The 14,660-nt window shown below is 36.7% G+C and overlaps 1 protein-coding gene across 1 annotated transcript in view; it reads right to left on the minus strand.

Annotated features, from left to right (window-relative positions):
• RpL5 (ribosomal protein L5) overlaps positions 1–14,660 on the minus strand; it is a 46,882-nt gene that overhangs the window by 1,591 nt on the left and 30,631 nt on the right. The window contains exons 4-5 of the mRNA XM_081764814.1: positions 8,862–9,064; positions 5,539–5,716 (exon numbers count right to left, since the gene is read on the minus strand). Coding sequence (XP_081620940.1) covers positions 5,539–5,716; positions 8,862–9,064 — 381 coding nt within the window. The remainder of the gene's footprint in view (positions 1–5,538; positions 5,717–8,861; positions 9,065–14,660) is intronic.

The raw sequence follows: 14,660 nt of genomic DNA on the forward strand, positions 1-14,660 counted from the left end.
TACTACGGAGTACAGAAGAACTAATTTAGTTCAAGTTAGTTAACAACGACTTTTATTGGTCCAAATTAAAGAAATACACCGACTTAATCTGCATATCAATAAGAAAAGTGAATAAAGATACGAATTATTTGAGTCCACTTTGGCTCAGACTCATTTATACATAAATATATACCAAAGATACTTATTTCACTAAATGCCTCTCGTGGGGTCTGTATGACCCCCCCACACACACACACAAAAAAAAAAGTACGGCATTTTCGATGTATTTTATCAATAGTAAACATTGAAACGAAACAATATTTAGAATTTTTCTTCGATTGCAATTACATAATAATAACAACTACAAAAATCACAAAACAAACATTTATAAACATATAAAAAGAGTTGCTTTTGTAATATAATCTTTTTGAGTAATGAATGGGGAATTTAGGTCTGAATATAATACGAATAATATACAGGAGTAAAACGCGATAACCCACAAATGTGTATTCATCAAAATTTTACAAACACTTACACTTTTGCGAACATTTTTTGTTTTTTGATTTAAACCAGTTGGTTTTTTTTGAAAAAAAAAACAGCTGGTTTAAACCACCTTGGTTTAAACCAGCCAACCCTGCTTTCTATGCCGATAAAGTGACGAATGTTGTGCGATTTTTTTTTTCTTAATCGTACTTCATGTAATTAGAAACCCAGTCTGACAAAGATGAATATAAATATAATACAGACACAATAATCGAAACAAGGAACAATAAATAAATTTGAACATAGTACATTTAAATAAGAATATACGCCTGCAATTAAAGAACAACAAGGACATAGCTAACTGAACATTCTACAGAGTTGTGTTACCGTCATTCGTGGACCCACTACCTCTCAGTTTCGGTTTACCGACGAGCAAATCCATCATTTGACGTAAGCATTGGTAACAATGTTTCCATGCTTCTTAGGCGTTATTGTCAGGTAAACTTCTCATATGCCATTTTCTCACCTCAAGACTGTGTGAAATGTAGACGGACTGGAGAAACACATTCGAAAAGTCATATTCACGTATGCACCACAGATAGGCCAAAACGATATTTTTTCGGGTTATGTTCCGTTTGCTCGTTTGCCAAGTCGAAATTGTTCATTTTAAATGAATTAGTCCCACACACATAGCAATACTGTGAAAGAGTGTCAAAGTAATGCATATCTTTCCATCCACCGTTGTCATCATGTGTGTCATCACACACATCCAATTCGTTCAGTCACTGTTGTTGGGTGAAATTCTTGATACCTGTCGTCCAATGATTTGTATTGCTTTTCTTGCTGATTCTTTCGTCTCCTCCTACTACATTAGTTTGATTGGACGATAGAATCTTGTCGACGAAGGGCGTGGGTTTTCCCACAATATCAGCCTTTTGTTTAGAGATGCAAAAAAGCCGGCTTTTTTGAATCAATGGTTTTTTTCACAAACCCACTCCCACTTTTTTGGGAAAAAAAACTAGAATTTTGGAAATTTTCGCTTTTTTCATTTTCATGATTTTTCTATCTAAATAGCTTTCATTATAGTATATTCTATACTTAGATAAGAATTCCATGACCTAAATGCCATATTTCGCTCTAAAATTCACCATCAAGATGGATGGAGCACATGTTTTATGAATTAAAGCTAACATGAAGAATGTAGTATTTGAGGGCAATTTTAGAGGCTATTTAACTTTATTTTAACTTTTGAGTTATCGATATTTTTTCTTCTCGATATCATTTCAGTTTGTCGTCTGTTTCATTTCTAAGAGCTTAGTACTCTAGCTTCTAACGCAGAAGTTAAACTTACGTTTTTCTATATATCCGTCAAAGCATACGTTTTTTCAATATATCCGTCTAACCGTACTTCCACATTTCTGTTATACTGTAGCTGTGCAACGATTTAGCAATAATTTTCCGGATACAACCTTGAATACTAATTTATACAAATAATCAGTAGCGGATTTAGAAACGTACTTTGGGACGGGTTTCTCTGATTGTTTCATTTTCTAAAATCTCTTAATTTTATTTGGGAGGAGCTTGAAGTTTATGAGTACAGGCATAACTAATACTGTATTTCGTTTCGTTTATATATTTAGCGATAATCTTCCGGATACAACCTTGAAGATCATTTTATACTGAGAATCAGTGGCGGATTTAGGAAAGTATTTTGGGAGGGTTTTTTTCTTACTAATGTTTAGTTTTTCTAAACATTCGTAATTTTTATTTGACGGCAGCTTAAAGTTTATGAGTAAAGGCATAACTAATAGATATTTCGTTTGTTTTAGACATTCCGTAATTTTGGGGAACAGGCTTCAGTCCGAAAGACCCCCCCCCCCCCTAACCCTCGCAAAACCGTCACTGCTGGTAATTAGTAATAATAACGATTTAAAAACAATAAGAAATGAAGTCAGCCAACTCACAGTACACGCACTATTTCTACTTCATAGATGGAATGAAGAAAAGTTTTGTCAGAATGGTCGAATGCTGAGTTGAATTCCGGACTTCTCGATAGAAGCGCAAAAGCTCCAGTCAATCATGTTTGCTGTGCAGTTGTATTTATCTTAACTTAAATATATTCCGTAGTCCTTTTTTTTGTGTGTGTGTTGATGGGCTGGGGAGAGTTCCATAATGATATGAAGGGTGTGAGCCAAGAACATGGTAACTAACAAATTTTCAATTGCTGAGTTACGCAGCATCAGATAGGCAGCAACGCATACCGCTTCGTTTAATCCCTCATGTATAGACTTATGTGAAAAATCAGCTTTCCGACTTTCAAAATGGATTGTGCAGCAGAAAATTTCTAATTTCTTAAAATAGTAAAATTATGGGTTACCATGTTCTTATCTCACACCCTTCATGTTCAATCCCTCTTGTTAAAAATACAGAAAACTTGAGGACTGAATAAACCGTGATGGTGCTTATATAAAACTGTAGAATTTCAAGAATATACAAAACCAAAAGCTCTAGGTGTGCAGCCTTTAAGTGTATCACATAAATCTAAGTATTTTTCTTATGTTTTATTTAAATTTTATTTTGTTCCAAAAAGAGGGTATGGAATATTTTGAAGCAAAAATACTACATAGAATTTTGCTACTTATTTGAGTACTTTTTTTTTTAAAAGAAGTATTTACTTTTAGGGTTGGCTGGTTTACACCAGCTGTTTTTTCTTTTTTTTTTTTAAACAACTGGTTTAAACCGAAAAAAAAAAAAAATAAATAAAAGGTATGAAAAATGCGAATCGTGTGAACTTCATGGTGACGTTTCCATACCTCAAACCATCTGCATTAGTTTTATTTCCTTTTCACCTTTTAATCAAGGTGTCCCATGTTCAATTCTCGGTCGAACCACAACCCTTCTTTCATGCGTAAACAAAGTAGCGGTTCGGATGTCACTTTAAGCGAAAGTCTTCTCCTTGATAACCTCGGTATTACGTAAGGATGTTAAGCCTGAACATACGAAACGAAACTAAATTGTATATTTTGCATGCCTGAATGCCTGTTGTTTTATAAAGAAGCAAAGGTTGCTTAAATATACTGATATAAATTGACAAAATTTATCGATTGCCTACGTAGCTTCCAACATTAGCTTGGATTGTACTTTCAATGATATGTACGCACTAAATTTGTAATTTAATACCTCAGTTTTAGCGTACTGATTGATACGTTGACCTTTAAATTTTCCGAATGCCCCGAAAAATCCAAGGACACGACTTGGCCACAAGCTTACTTGGCCGGGGATCGAACCAGGGACCGCAAAGCGCTCTACCACTGAGCAAGCCACTGTACCCTTCACGAAAGAATTTGAAATCCAGCTTACAACTGTTGTGTGTGAAGGTTCACAGAGTCATTGACATTGATACTTTTTGGGGTATGTGATTTTCTGCCTACTGCATTGTATCTCATTTTCGAATTGTAGAAAGCATTTTTCTGTGCTAAATGCATAGAACAGAGATTCCTGTCCGTGAAGTCCCGTAATAATGCATTTATTTTCGAAGAGGAAAAAGAACTTCGTAGGTATCCGTTATGGGAGGTTTAACTGTACATACGTAATGGGCAGATGGATTGTAACGAATCTGAATGGACTGTTTTTATCCAGAATAAAAGTAACTTATTTTGCAGTGACGAAGCAGTTTCCTAAGTCCTGCAATTAATCACAAATAATTCATAGTAGAGTCGTCTCCATCTGGGATTCACGTTAATCCTAATAATAAACTAATGTTAATAATGTCGCTACCTGCTCTATCGCTTACCTGTATGATAAAGTTCTCGAATAATTACATAAATGTGGTACGGTTTGGTTGGTGGACAAAACTAATTAAACAAATTTGTTAACCGTAAACAATTAGGGGCACGATTTTAAACTTTAGTATGCAGCGGGCCGAAGGCTAGGGCGGAACTAGTAATAATAATATGGCAATAATTCGCCGTTCATCAATACCAACACACTTACTGAATTTGAGCAAATGTGGCTCAGCAGTCCAACAGCACCTGACAAAAAATAACGCTATCTACCGTGTGTAAGTAATGTTACAGAGATGTGTTAGAGTACTATGAGTGATTTTCTGTCAACGACTTATTTTACTACTTTTAGGTATCAAGGTTATTCCCTTTAAAATGGTCCCGTTGGGCAGATACACAGCGATGGAGGATGTTTCCATCCTTCGTAGCAGTGCTGGAATACCTCTCAGTTCGTCGCTTATGCTCTTCTGGATTATTATCCAAAGTACTAAAATAGAGCCGTTTAAGATTTTTTTTTTTTTTTTTTTTTGCAACAAGAATAAAAATTCACGAGGAACTGAGATCCGGCGAAAAAAAGGGAGCTCAGGAACCACAAAAATGCTTTTTTTTTTCTGCTAAAATTCACTGATAAAGACTGTCATAGAACATGGTGCGTAGTCATGGTGCAGTATCCAAGTATGTGCACCGCCTGGTCGCACACGTACCACTTTTTCTCCTTAGTCTTTCAAGGAGTTCTGGGGCACAAATTTCTTGTGGCCGATGGCCCAGCCCGACTGTCAATAAACAAATGAGCGTCAATTTGATTTTGGATTTGCTCATTCTCACTGGTTCGCCTTCAATTGTTCTCGGCTTTTCAAAAAAACTTACAGCATTTGAACACTTGTGGCCTGGACGGGGAATAATCTCGATAAGTTCTTTGTAACTTTTCATAAGTCATAGAGTACCTGATTCGCCAAGTTTTACCAAAAAACAACGTTGCTCAAATTTTTGCCAGTGAATTTTCGTAACGCATCTCACGACTGTTTTGAGTCAATGGCAAGAGTTAACTGCCATGTGATGGTGAAGGCAGCTGCGTTTTAGGTTCGTGCAGTGTTGCCAGTCTCATTACTTTCCTCACACCTCGTATATGTCATACCGTAGAACTTTCTTATGTCAATTCAAATTTCTTACTGGAACATTTAAGTTTTTGGCGACCAATGTGTTGTATGCTTTTAGAGAATTATCTTTTAGCTTTTATTCAGAATGATTGATTTTCGTAGCGAATCACTGTATTTCTAATTAGCAAGTTACTTACGTCATCAGCTGTAATTCCCAACTTGATGTATCTGGAAAACTGACGCTTATATGCTTCGTCGTCGTCTTCCGCTAATTGACGCATATATTCTGCAACATGTTGACCAAAAATGTGCCTCCTATGCACGTCTGCATTGAAGTCCTTTGATTCCGCATCATAACCTGGGAATCTTTTCGTGCTGTAATGACAAATCTTAGAGTTAATGGTATTCTAAATTTATGTTTAACGAAACATTACCCATTTGTTTTCTCAGTTACACATAGAAACGCATATTACTAAAAACTCTTGGTCAGAATACTTAACTTTAAATCACGTAGTTCTAGAACGTCACAATTTCTCAACAGAACCTTTTACATAGAATCGCTGATTCAACCATGTGTGGAGGATTAGTCAAAATATTTGTCTGAAATTCAATTAAAGATTTAAAAGTAATAAACATGTAGTTTGCTTTTCTTTTTTCCTCTTAGTATAAAAATACGCTTACACCATATCCTCAAGAGTAATGAGCTTCAAACATTCCACTTGAAGAGCATAATACAAATAAGACTTTACACAATGAACTATTCCTTTCGGTATGTTATGAACTCATCATGGTACGTTGAAATATATACACCGCGATTTAAATTTGTTCGGTTTATGCTCACACATCAAATGTAACAGACAGCAACTCGACGAAACTATAACTATTCGTTGAAACTGGAGAACTAACCACATCCCTTTCCTTTCAAATGACAAATTTTAAGCCTTTACTTTTTTCTTTCTGCGTAATGACAGTTTTGTCTCTCTACTTTTCGTGCAATAGCAGCGAGGAGGAAAAAATGAATTTTTCATAACTAGGAAACTAAAGTTAATGAAATGTGATCATGTTTCTGGTATCGCGAATACAATGCCCATTAAATACACACAGTATTACGCTCCGTTTTGAAAGAAAGAAAGAAAAAAAATTAACGTGCATTTCTGCCAATTTTCAGCTTTTAGGGCTTTTTCCCCTGTCATTTTTCTTAAGTTTCGGTAACTTTTCATTACTTTTAGTCAATCTTTTAACTTGGACAACATGCTCGAGATTTTGTACAACGGTAAAGATTTTCTCATAAGATGACAATTTACAAGTAAAAGAAAGAGGAAATGACTACAGACATTAGTCTTTGTTCCTATGTTGTCAAGACTATGGTAATGTACTGCAACCATATGTGATTAAGTGGAAAAAGTCGGGAGTTCTCAGTTTCGTTATATATTTCCAAAATTAATTTGGGTGTGTAATATTTTTAAAATCTTTACTGACGTTTAAATCTATCACCTTTTCGACAGTCTCTATTTTGGCTGAAAATGGCAGCGTGCTTAGAAAGTCTCCCTCACTGAATGTGTCCTGATTTTCACTGATTTTTCATATACAATTTATTAATCCTAAACAATAATTAAACGATTTACTTGACACTATTTTTTATGTTTGTAGTACAGTGCAGGACATGGAAACACACCATGCTACATAACAGGCCGAGATGAGGGAGGGGGGAAATAAGTGCATTTTACGCTGTATAATCTGCTGTCTTAAACACTAAATTGTTTAATGTATATTTTATTTGGTTATTTTTATTTAAAATCAAACTTTCAACTGAAGAAGCTACCTTATTTTTTCTGGTATCGCGGACACGATGTCTTTGGTATGTTCGCTGAACTCATTTTTTTAGTTACAGACACAAATTTAATCATAATTATCAATTTTTAGGCCATTTTTCCATGTTTTACAGATTATATCTCTATTTTTAGACCACTTCCCCCTACTCAACTAAATTCTGAAAAAGCAAGATCCTGATGTAAAATCAATCGAATTTTCTGGAGGAAAGAAAAATAATTATGGGCGCTTGCATCTTTCATCTCCAGCTACTTCAAAATTATTTCTTAGTCTCATGCCACTATTTTGTTTGTTATCTGCAGTTCAGTGTCTCTTTTCACCAACGAGTATATGAAATGTGAACTTAAAGTTTCAGATGGAATTCGAACCACCACCGTACTGCGCCCAAATTTCAAAATTCTTCCAACGGTAATTGAAGCAGGGACCATGTGCACTACAGGAGCGCGCATTTGCTACTAGACTAGCAGGAAGGGTTTGTAACTATTGATATTAATACAAATAATCTACGTCAGAGATGGGAAACCTGCAGCACAGTCATACAAGTGTGGCCTTCTGGGCTTACTGTGAAAAATATTCAATTACATAACGAATATAAAATATAATTCTAAACAAAAGGACAAAAGGTGCCTCGAAAAAATAACCTCGAAGACATTAGGTGCGCAAAAGTTAATGAAAGAAATTAGTTGCAGAGTAAAAAATTTTCTACTCCGTTTAGTAGAAGCACAAATAATAATATTTACAGTTTAAGCCTGAAATAGCAATGCGAAGGAAAGTATGACCCCCAATAAAAGATATAGTAATTTATTAAAACGTTATGTTTTCTTTTTAAAAGTTAAGTTACAACACTAAAATTTCGGCAAAAAGCGGTTCTGTAGTACAATTTTAGTTAGATTCGCTTCCGCCCCCCCCCCTTACCTAGTTGACCGTGACCACTGCAATGCAATGGATTTCACACCCTAAGAAAGGGGACATGGAAACAATAGTGTACAACACTAAAAAACTGCACGTACCAGGAAAATCTAAGTTAGTTGAAATATGATTTTGGCCTGAATCGGTTTACAGTCGCGAGTTCCGATTAAAAAATGTCGCACAAGTGAAAAGTAAAAAGTGTCGCACAAGAAAGCAGCAGGAGTTAAAACTGAAAATTATCAATCGTGTGAGGTGGAAGAAAACACACTTGTTATTTATGAAGTGGTAATTCAACATAAATAAGGTGATATCGTGGGTGACGGAGCAAAATGAATCGAACAGTATTCATTTCCTACATCCTGTTTTGATCATATGTTCAGTGTAATGTAAATTAAGATCTGTCACAGTACTAGAATAAACAACATAACGGATGATTAATTTTTAGAAGTACTGTATAATATCGTAGTTTATTACTGCACGGATGTCTCGTCTCATCCGTCTCCAGGAATCGAGTTTTGTCATTCCTACGGTCACATCCCGATATACTGCTGTCGAGAATAAAGAATGTCCTCCAGCAACTGGGCTATAACGGAATTTTACTGTAATAATAGTAATATAGGTACTACTGTATACAACTAAAATACCTTTCGAGTTACTAAACGCTGTGTACGTAAAATGCACTTATTCTCTACAATTACAAATAGATCATAAACTTACCTAAAAAAACTTACATTACCTTAGTTCAATTAAGTACGGCATTTACACCTCACAACGAAGTTACCTGTGTGGAATATTCAACCCGCCATCCACAGCTCCCTTCATTGCTCCGAAGACTCGTGCGCCGGTTGTTGTACGCATCAGGCCTACATCTAAGTAACAACGGAAAGCACCTGGACCAGTGTCAGCCGACTCCACATTATATTCTTCTCCTGTCACTTCTGTACATCCTACATACAATTCGTCGAGGCCTAATTTCTTTAACAGCTGTAAACAAACAAATAAACTTATGTATAGTATTCAATAAAAAGTATGATTATTACAATGCATAAAAAAGTAATTAGCACCAAATCCTAAAATAATAATAATAAAATTTTCCTGTTCAAAATTCCTGACCCTCCATCCCTCTGTAAATAGATGTCGGCAAATGCATGCAACGAGTTTTATACTTTGCATTCACCAATGACAAACAACTACAATATTCATACACATTATTTTTTTTTATTGCGTTTTGAATTGAAATTCTTGAAAAATTGATTTTCTTTTTAGTTTAACGTCCTATGATTATGTCTGTTAGGATAGAGGAGACGGATGATTAATAAGAAAAAATGAAATGAAATTAAATTAAGTTTTACGTTCCATGGTTATGCCAGCTAGCTAAAGGAGACCGTGATGATGAGAAATGAATGAAATGGTGAAATGAAGAATGTGAGGAGAAACGGTAGAACCCCAAGAAAACCCACTCACACGGTGTTTGTCCACCACAAAGTTCACCTGACGCGAGCTGGGACAGAACCAAAGACCCCACGCACCAGAGATGAATGCTCTACCACTGAGCCACCGCGGCTCCCGGATGGTTAATAAGAGTGGATGGCTGAAATTATACATATCATATATATATATATAGGGATTGGACAAAAAAATCTAAAACTTTTGCAAGTGTGAAAATCATACCTAGTATGGTGTGGGGCCTCCGTTTGCGTCCAAAACAGCTTGGGTACGACGTGGAATGGACGTATACAGCTCCTGAATCGTGGTGTGTGGAATTCTGTACCATTGTTCCTCCAAAACATGCTCCAGTTTCTTAAGGGATGCTGGTGGAGGGTAATGAGACCGAACACGTCTTTCTAACTCAGACCACAATGGATCAATGATGTTCAGATCTGGTGATTGAGAGAACCCAGGGGAGGTGTGACAGTTCCTGGTCATGCTTCTCAAACCATGATTTCACAGTTTCTGAAGCGTGACAGGATGCCAAATCATCTTGGTAGATGCCATCAGGGAACAATGTATGGACCATGGGTAGAACCTGGTCCCCCAAAATGGCCTCATACGCCTTAGCATTCATCATTCCATGCAGGGCTATGATGGAACCTGCAGAAAACTACGATATCACTGCCCATACTGTAACGGAACCAACCCCATGGCTTACAGTTGGGAGCAGACAGTCTGTATCATAGGCCTGCGACGGTGTTCTTCATACGTAAACACAACTGGTTGTTGGAAACAAGGTGAAGGTCGATTCATCGGACAACATTACGTGTTTCCACTGCTCATGAGACCACGCCTTGTGGTCCTTGCACCACTGGATACGCCTCTTCGCATTTACTGCTGCGACCAGGGATTTGGCGATAGCGGCCCCGCCATGAATTTTCATTTTATGAAGTTCCTGTCGCACTGTTTTCGATGAAACCGGGTTCTGTAGGCCGGAATTGAGTTCAGACGTAATTTTCAATGCAGTGGTTTTCTTTTTAGCTGCTACAATCCGTTTTAATGCCCTCCGGTTCCTATCTTACAGGATTATCTTTCGACCACTGTTGTGCTTTGCAGATGTTTGCCCATGAATTGTATATGCTCTCGTGACATTGGACACAGTGCCTTTCGATACCCCCAGAATGTTCGCCACTGTTGATACTGAAGCTCCAACCAGAAGGGCACCAACGATCATGCCTCTTTGGAAGACTGTCAGGTCGCCCATTTTACCGCACCACTTTCATACCATGCCACTCACAGGTGAACTGGTTACTGCTGAGGGAAGAGGAAGGTCCACATGACACATTGAAAACAAAAAGCGATCGGCAACCGCAACACGTGTTCTACAGTGGAGGGCTAAACATACGTGCCCTGTATGAAGTGTTTTTAGATGTTTTTGTCTATCCCCCATATATATATAGTATAACCTGTCAAGTTGGCCACCTGCTTATCTTGGTCTGGTTCGTCTTGAACCTGCATTCTCCCATAAGAGATTCGTTACTTATTACTCTATAAGTTGGCCACCTGTCTATCTTGGAAGTTGGCCGCATTGAAGCAATGATATCCTATAATGATAAATTTACCTGCGTATCTTGGCCTGGCAAAATATCATTTTGTTATTTTTCTTAACTCTTTCGTACTTACATATGAGGCAGATGTTCTGTATTTGTGACTGGAGACAAAGAACAATTCCCACGATTTGTTCTTGGAAGTCAATGGCCAAAACACTACCCCGATAAAGGGGTGGTGAAAGAAGATGAGAATAAGAAAAAGCACGTACAGGAATTCAGGAAATGGTTGTACGTATTTGCTTACCCTGTTTGTTTTGGTAATAAAACCATTAGCTATATCAGCTCTTTTCATCAGTGGGGAGCATTAGTAATTCCGGAAAATTTTCAAGGTTAAAGCTAACCATCTTAATTGTCAACTATTGGCACCTGACAGCTTGTCGAAAGGTAGCGGAGGTTCTGAATTCCCTTAAGATTTTCCCAAAACATCTTTTGCTCCGAGGGAAACACTTGCAGCTCATTAACAAGAGGTAGACGATACTATACAAGAATTACAAAATTAGAATGTGCATATGTGCCAAAAAGAATAAAAGAAATGCTTCTAGAATGAACAACCATGAAATATTTGTCACTGTTTAGTCAGTTCAGATGAAAGTTTCTTACTTTACAGATAGCAAGAAAGATAGATTTAAAAAAAATTAAAAAAAAAAATCCGATTTCTGTGTGTGTGTTCAGTAGAAGGGGACGTGTTGAGTTCTTGAATTCATAATGGATTCAAAACGTAGGAAGTTGAATGAATTGTGCGTAAAGAAGAAACAGGAAGTGTTAGATTTGATAGATCAAGGTGTCAGTCAACGCTCAATATCTGTACAATTTGGGGTATCAAAATCTACGGTAAGGAACATCAATAAAAACAGGGATTCATTATTAAAGCCTGGGAAGAAAACTGCAATAATGACAGGAAAAGAAAATTATGAAAAACAGATCACGAAGTAGTCAATTCGTTAACCCTTGAATTTTTTCAAGTGTGTCGAGCGATGGACATTCCTGTTACAGGGCCGATGCTGCAAGAAAAAGCGAAAGGAAATTTCCCAAAGATTTCAAATTGAAAACTTTCATGCTAGTAATGGGTGGTTAGAATCTTTTAGATCCCGCCATAACATTAATTTTGGTTTCCTTTCCGATGAATCCGCAGGAATACACAAAAGTAGTTGAAGGCTGGAAGTCAAAATTGCATGAAGTTATCAGTGGTTACCCATTAGAAAACATATTTAAAGCCGATGAAACGGGAATATTTTACCGTTAACTCCCAAGGAAAAGTCTAGTGCAGAAAAGCGAGAAATGCAGAGGAGGAAAGCTTGCTAAAGAAAGATTAAGGGTCCTTTTGTGTTCTAGTGCTGCTGGTGAAAAGCTGAAGCCACTGGTGATCGGTAGTGCCGCACGTCCCAGGGTGTTCAAAGAAACGCGAATTGACGTTAAGAATTTGCCAGTTCATTGGTACTCGAACAAAAAGGTATGGATGACACTGGACATTTTTGAAAACCGGCTCGAAAATTTAAAAAGGTCAATGAAAAAGCAAAATCGCAAAATTTTGTTGATCACTGACAACGCAACGAGCCACCGCAAAACAAATGATTTTAGCAATATCGAAGTGAAATTTCTTTCTCCAAATGTAACAGCAAAAGTTCAGACTCTTGACCAGGGAATAATTCAAAACATGAAATCTCGGTTTCGTCAGCACATGCTACAATATGTGGTAACTGCAGCTGAAGCTAGTAGCAATAAGGCAGACTTTATAAAGTCAATAACAGTGTTGGACACTATCCGTTGGTTGGTCAGTGCCTGGGATCAAGTTTCAAAGGAAACAATAAAAGAAATGTTTTGGTCGTGCACGAGTTTACAGCGAAGTACAAAGTAGCGAATCTGGTGATGCTGAGGTTGAGAGGCTAAATGAAGTCATCAGCACGTTCCCGTTAAACACTCAAGCAGATTTAGTGCCAGCGGATGAAATTATCGAATCGACGATGGTTTAGTTGTTCCCGAGGAAATCCCTACTACACCAGAAGACATCTTAGAAACTATAGTAAAGGATAGGCAGCATAAAGTGTCAGTATCTGAGGATAGTGAAGATGAAGAATCGCAAAAGTTCCACTAATGAGTCATGCAGAAGCTTTGCAATGTGCGTCTCAACTTCTTGCGTACACATCCACTTATGAACCTCAGTTTATAGATGATATGTTTCGTCTGTACAACAGGACTGAATCACATTGGATTTTTTCAAAAATGGAAAGACAAAAATAGGGGACTATGTTGCAATAGACAAGAACAGTAACAACAGAAAAGGTCGTATAAACAGCATAAAAATGTTCAATTTATAAACTTGTTTCTATTGTTTTAAATCTGAATAAGTCCGTGTGTTACAATATTAATTTCAATGAATTGCGTATATGTGTTTCTATTTTGTGGCTGTTTGTGTTATTGTGTTTTCAGTGCGAATAATCCAGTGTACAAGATTAGTTTTCAGGGAGGGAAAGGTATGTACATATATTAAACATATTGTAGTATTTTTTTCTAGTATTGCATATGTTATGATTACTCAATATACATTATTTGAAAGTAGCTTTCGTGCCATTGCTTATTAGAATTTTACGATCAAGTAATATTAGAGATTCTATTCTAAAAATACACCAATCACACTTATTTTCTGTAAGTTGGCCACTTTTCAATGGAACCGATGGTGGCCAACAGATAGGTTTCACAATATATATATCGAACCCGAGACCATGTTCTTCAAAGGCGGACGTTCTAGCCACCAGACTAGTAAGGAACTGCTCGTAACTTATCACCTAACTGTTCCGAAGAGGAGAAAAAAAATTACAGATATCCAGGCTTTAAGTGTAAAAACTCACTAAAAGCTAAGTGATAGTTATACATGGGGCTCGCTACCAATTAAATCATTGGCATCGCCTACACTTCGTAAAACATTTATAATTGGAATCTCGTTTCTGTTTAATTGTCCACCTGCTTAAATGCATATTAAAAATTCTTCGTTCTTAGAAAATCAATAATAAACCACCACCTTTACTATCTCTGGGTATTACTAGTGGATTTTCTTAAGACTTTAGTAACATTTATGTCATGAGATTTATTTCCAGTGTTGTGAAGGCACCAAGAATAGCTGCTGCTTTTCTTGTTTCTTCGACTCTCAAATGCACCGTAAGTCTAGTACCGATTTCTTTTCGTAGTAACTATATATGCATGTCTTGCATACACAATTACTTTGTAAACTGTCAATGTTTCTCCGTATATTTCCTATGTTTCACTATTGCATTTCAGCTTGCTAACTTTAGCTATAGGACACATACGGAATAATTTAGATATAAACGTTCTTACCTTGCATTAGGGGATTATTCTCAAATTTTCTAATAAAAGGTAATAACGTTTATGTCTAAGTTATCATCACGTGTAGTGTCTACGTGTAGTTTAAAATTACACTAGTCCAATTAATTCCTATCCTTAATGAGGAGTCTCCTAACATAGAAGGTCGTGTCTTTTCTACCCCCTCCCTCTCTTCAATCAAAAATAGGTAATTGAGTCTTCAC

The sequence above is a fragment of the Thermobia domestica genome, chromosome 7 (assembly GCF_964235325.1).
Source record: "Thermobia domestica chromosome 7, izTheDome1.hap1.1, whole genome shotgun sequence".
NCBI lineage: Eukaryota > Metazoa > Arthropoda > Insecta > Zygentoma > Lepismatidae > Thermobia > Thermobia domestica.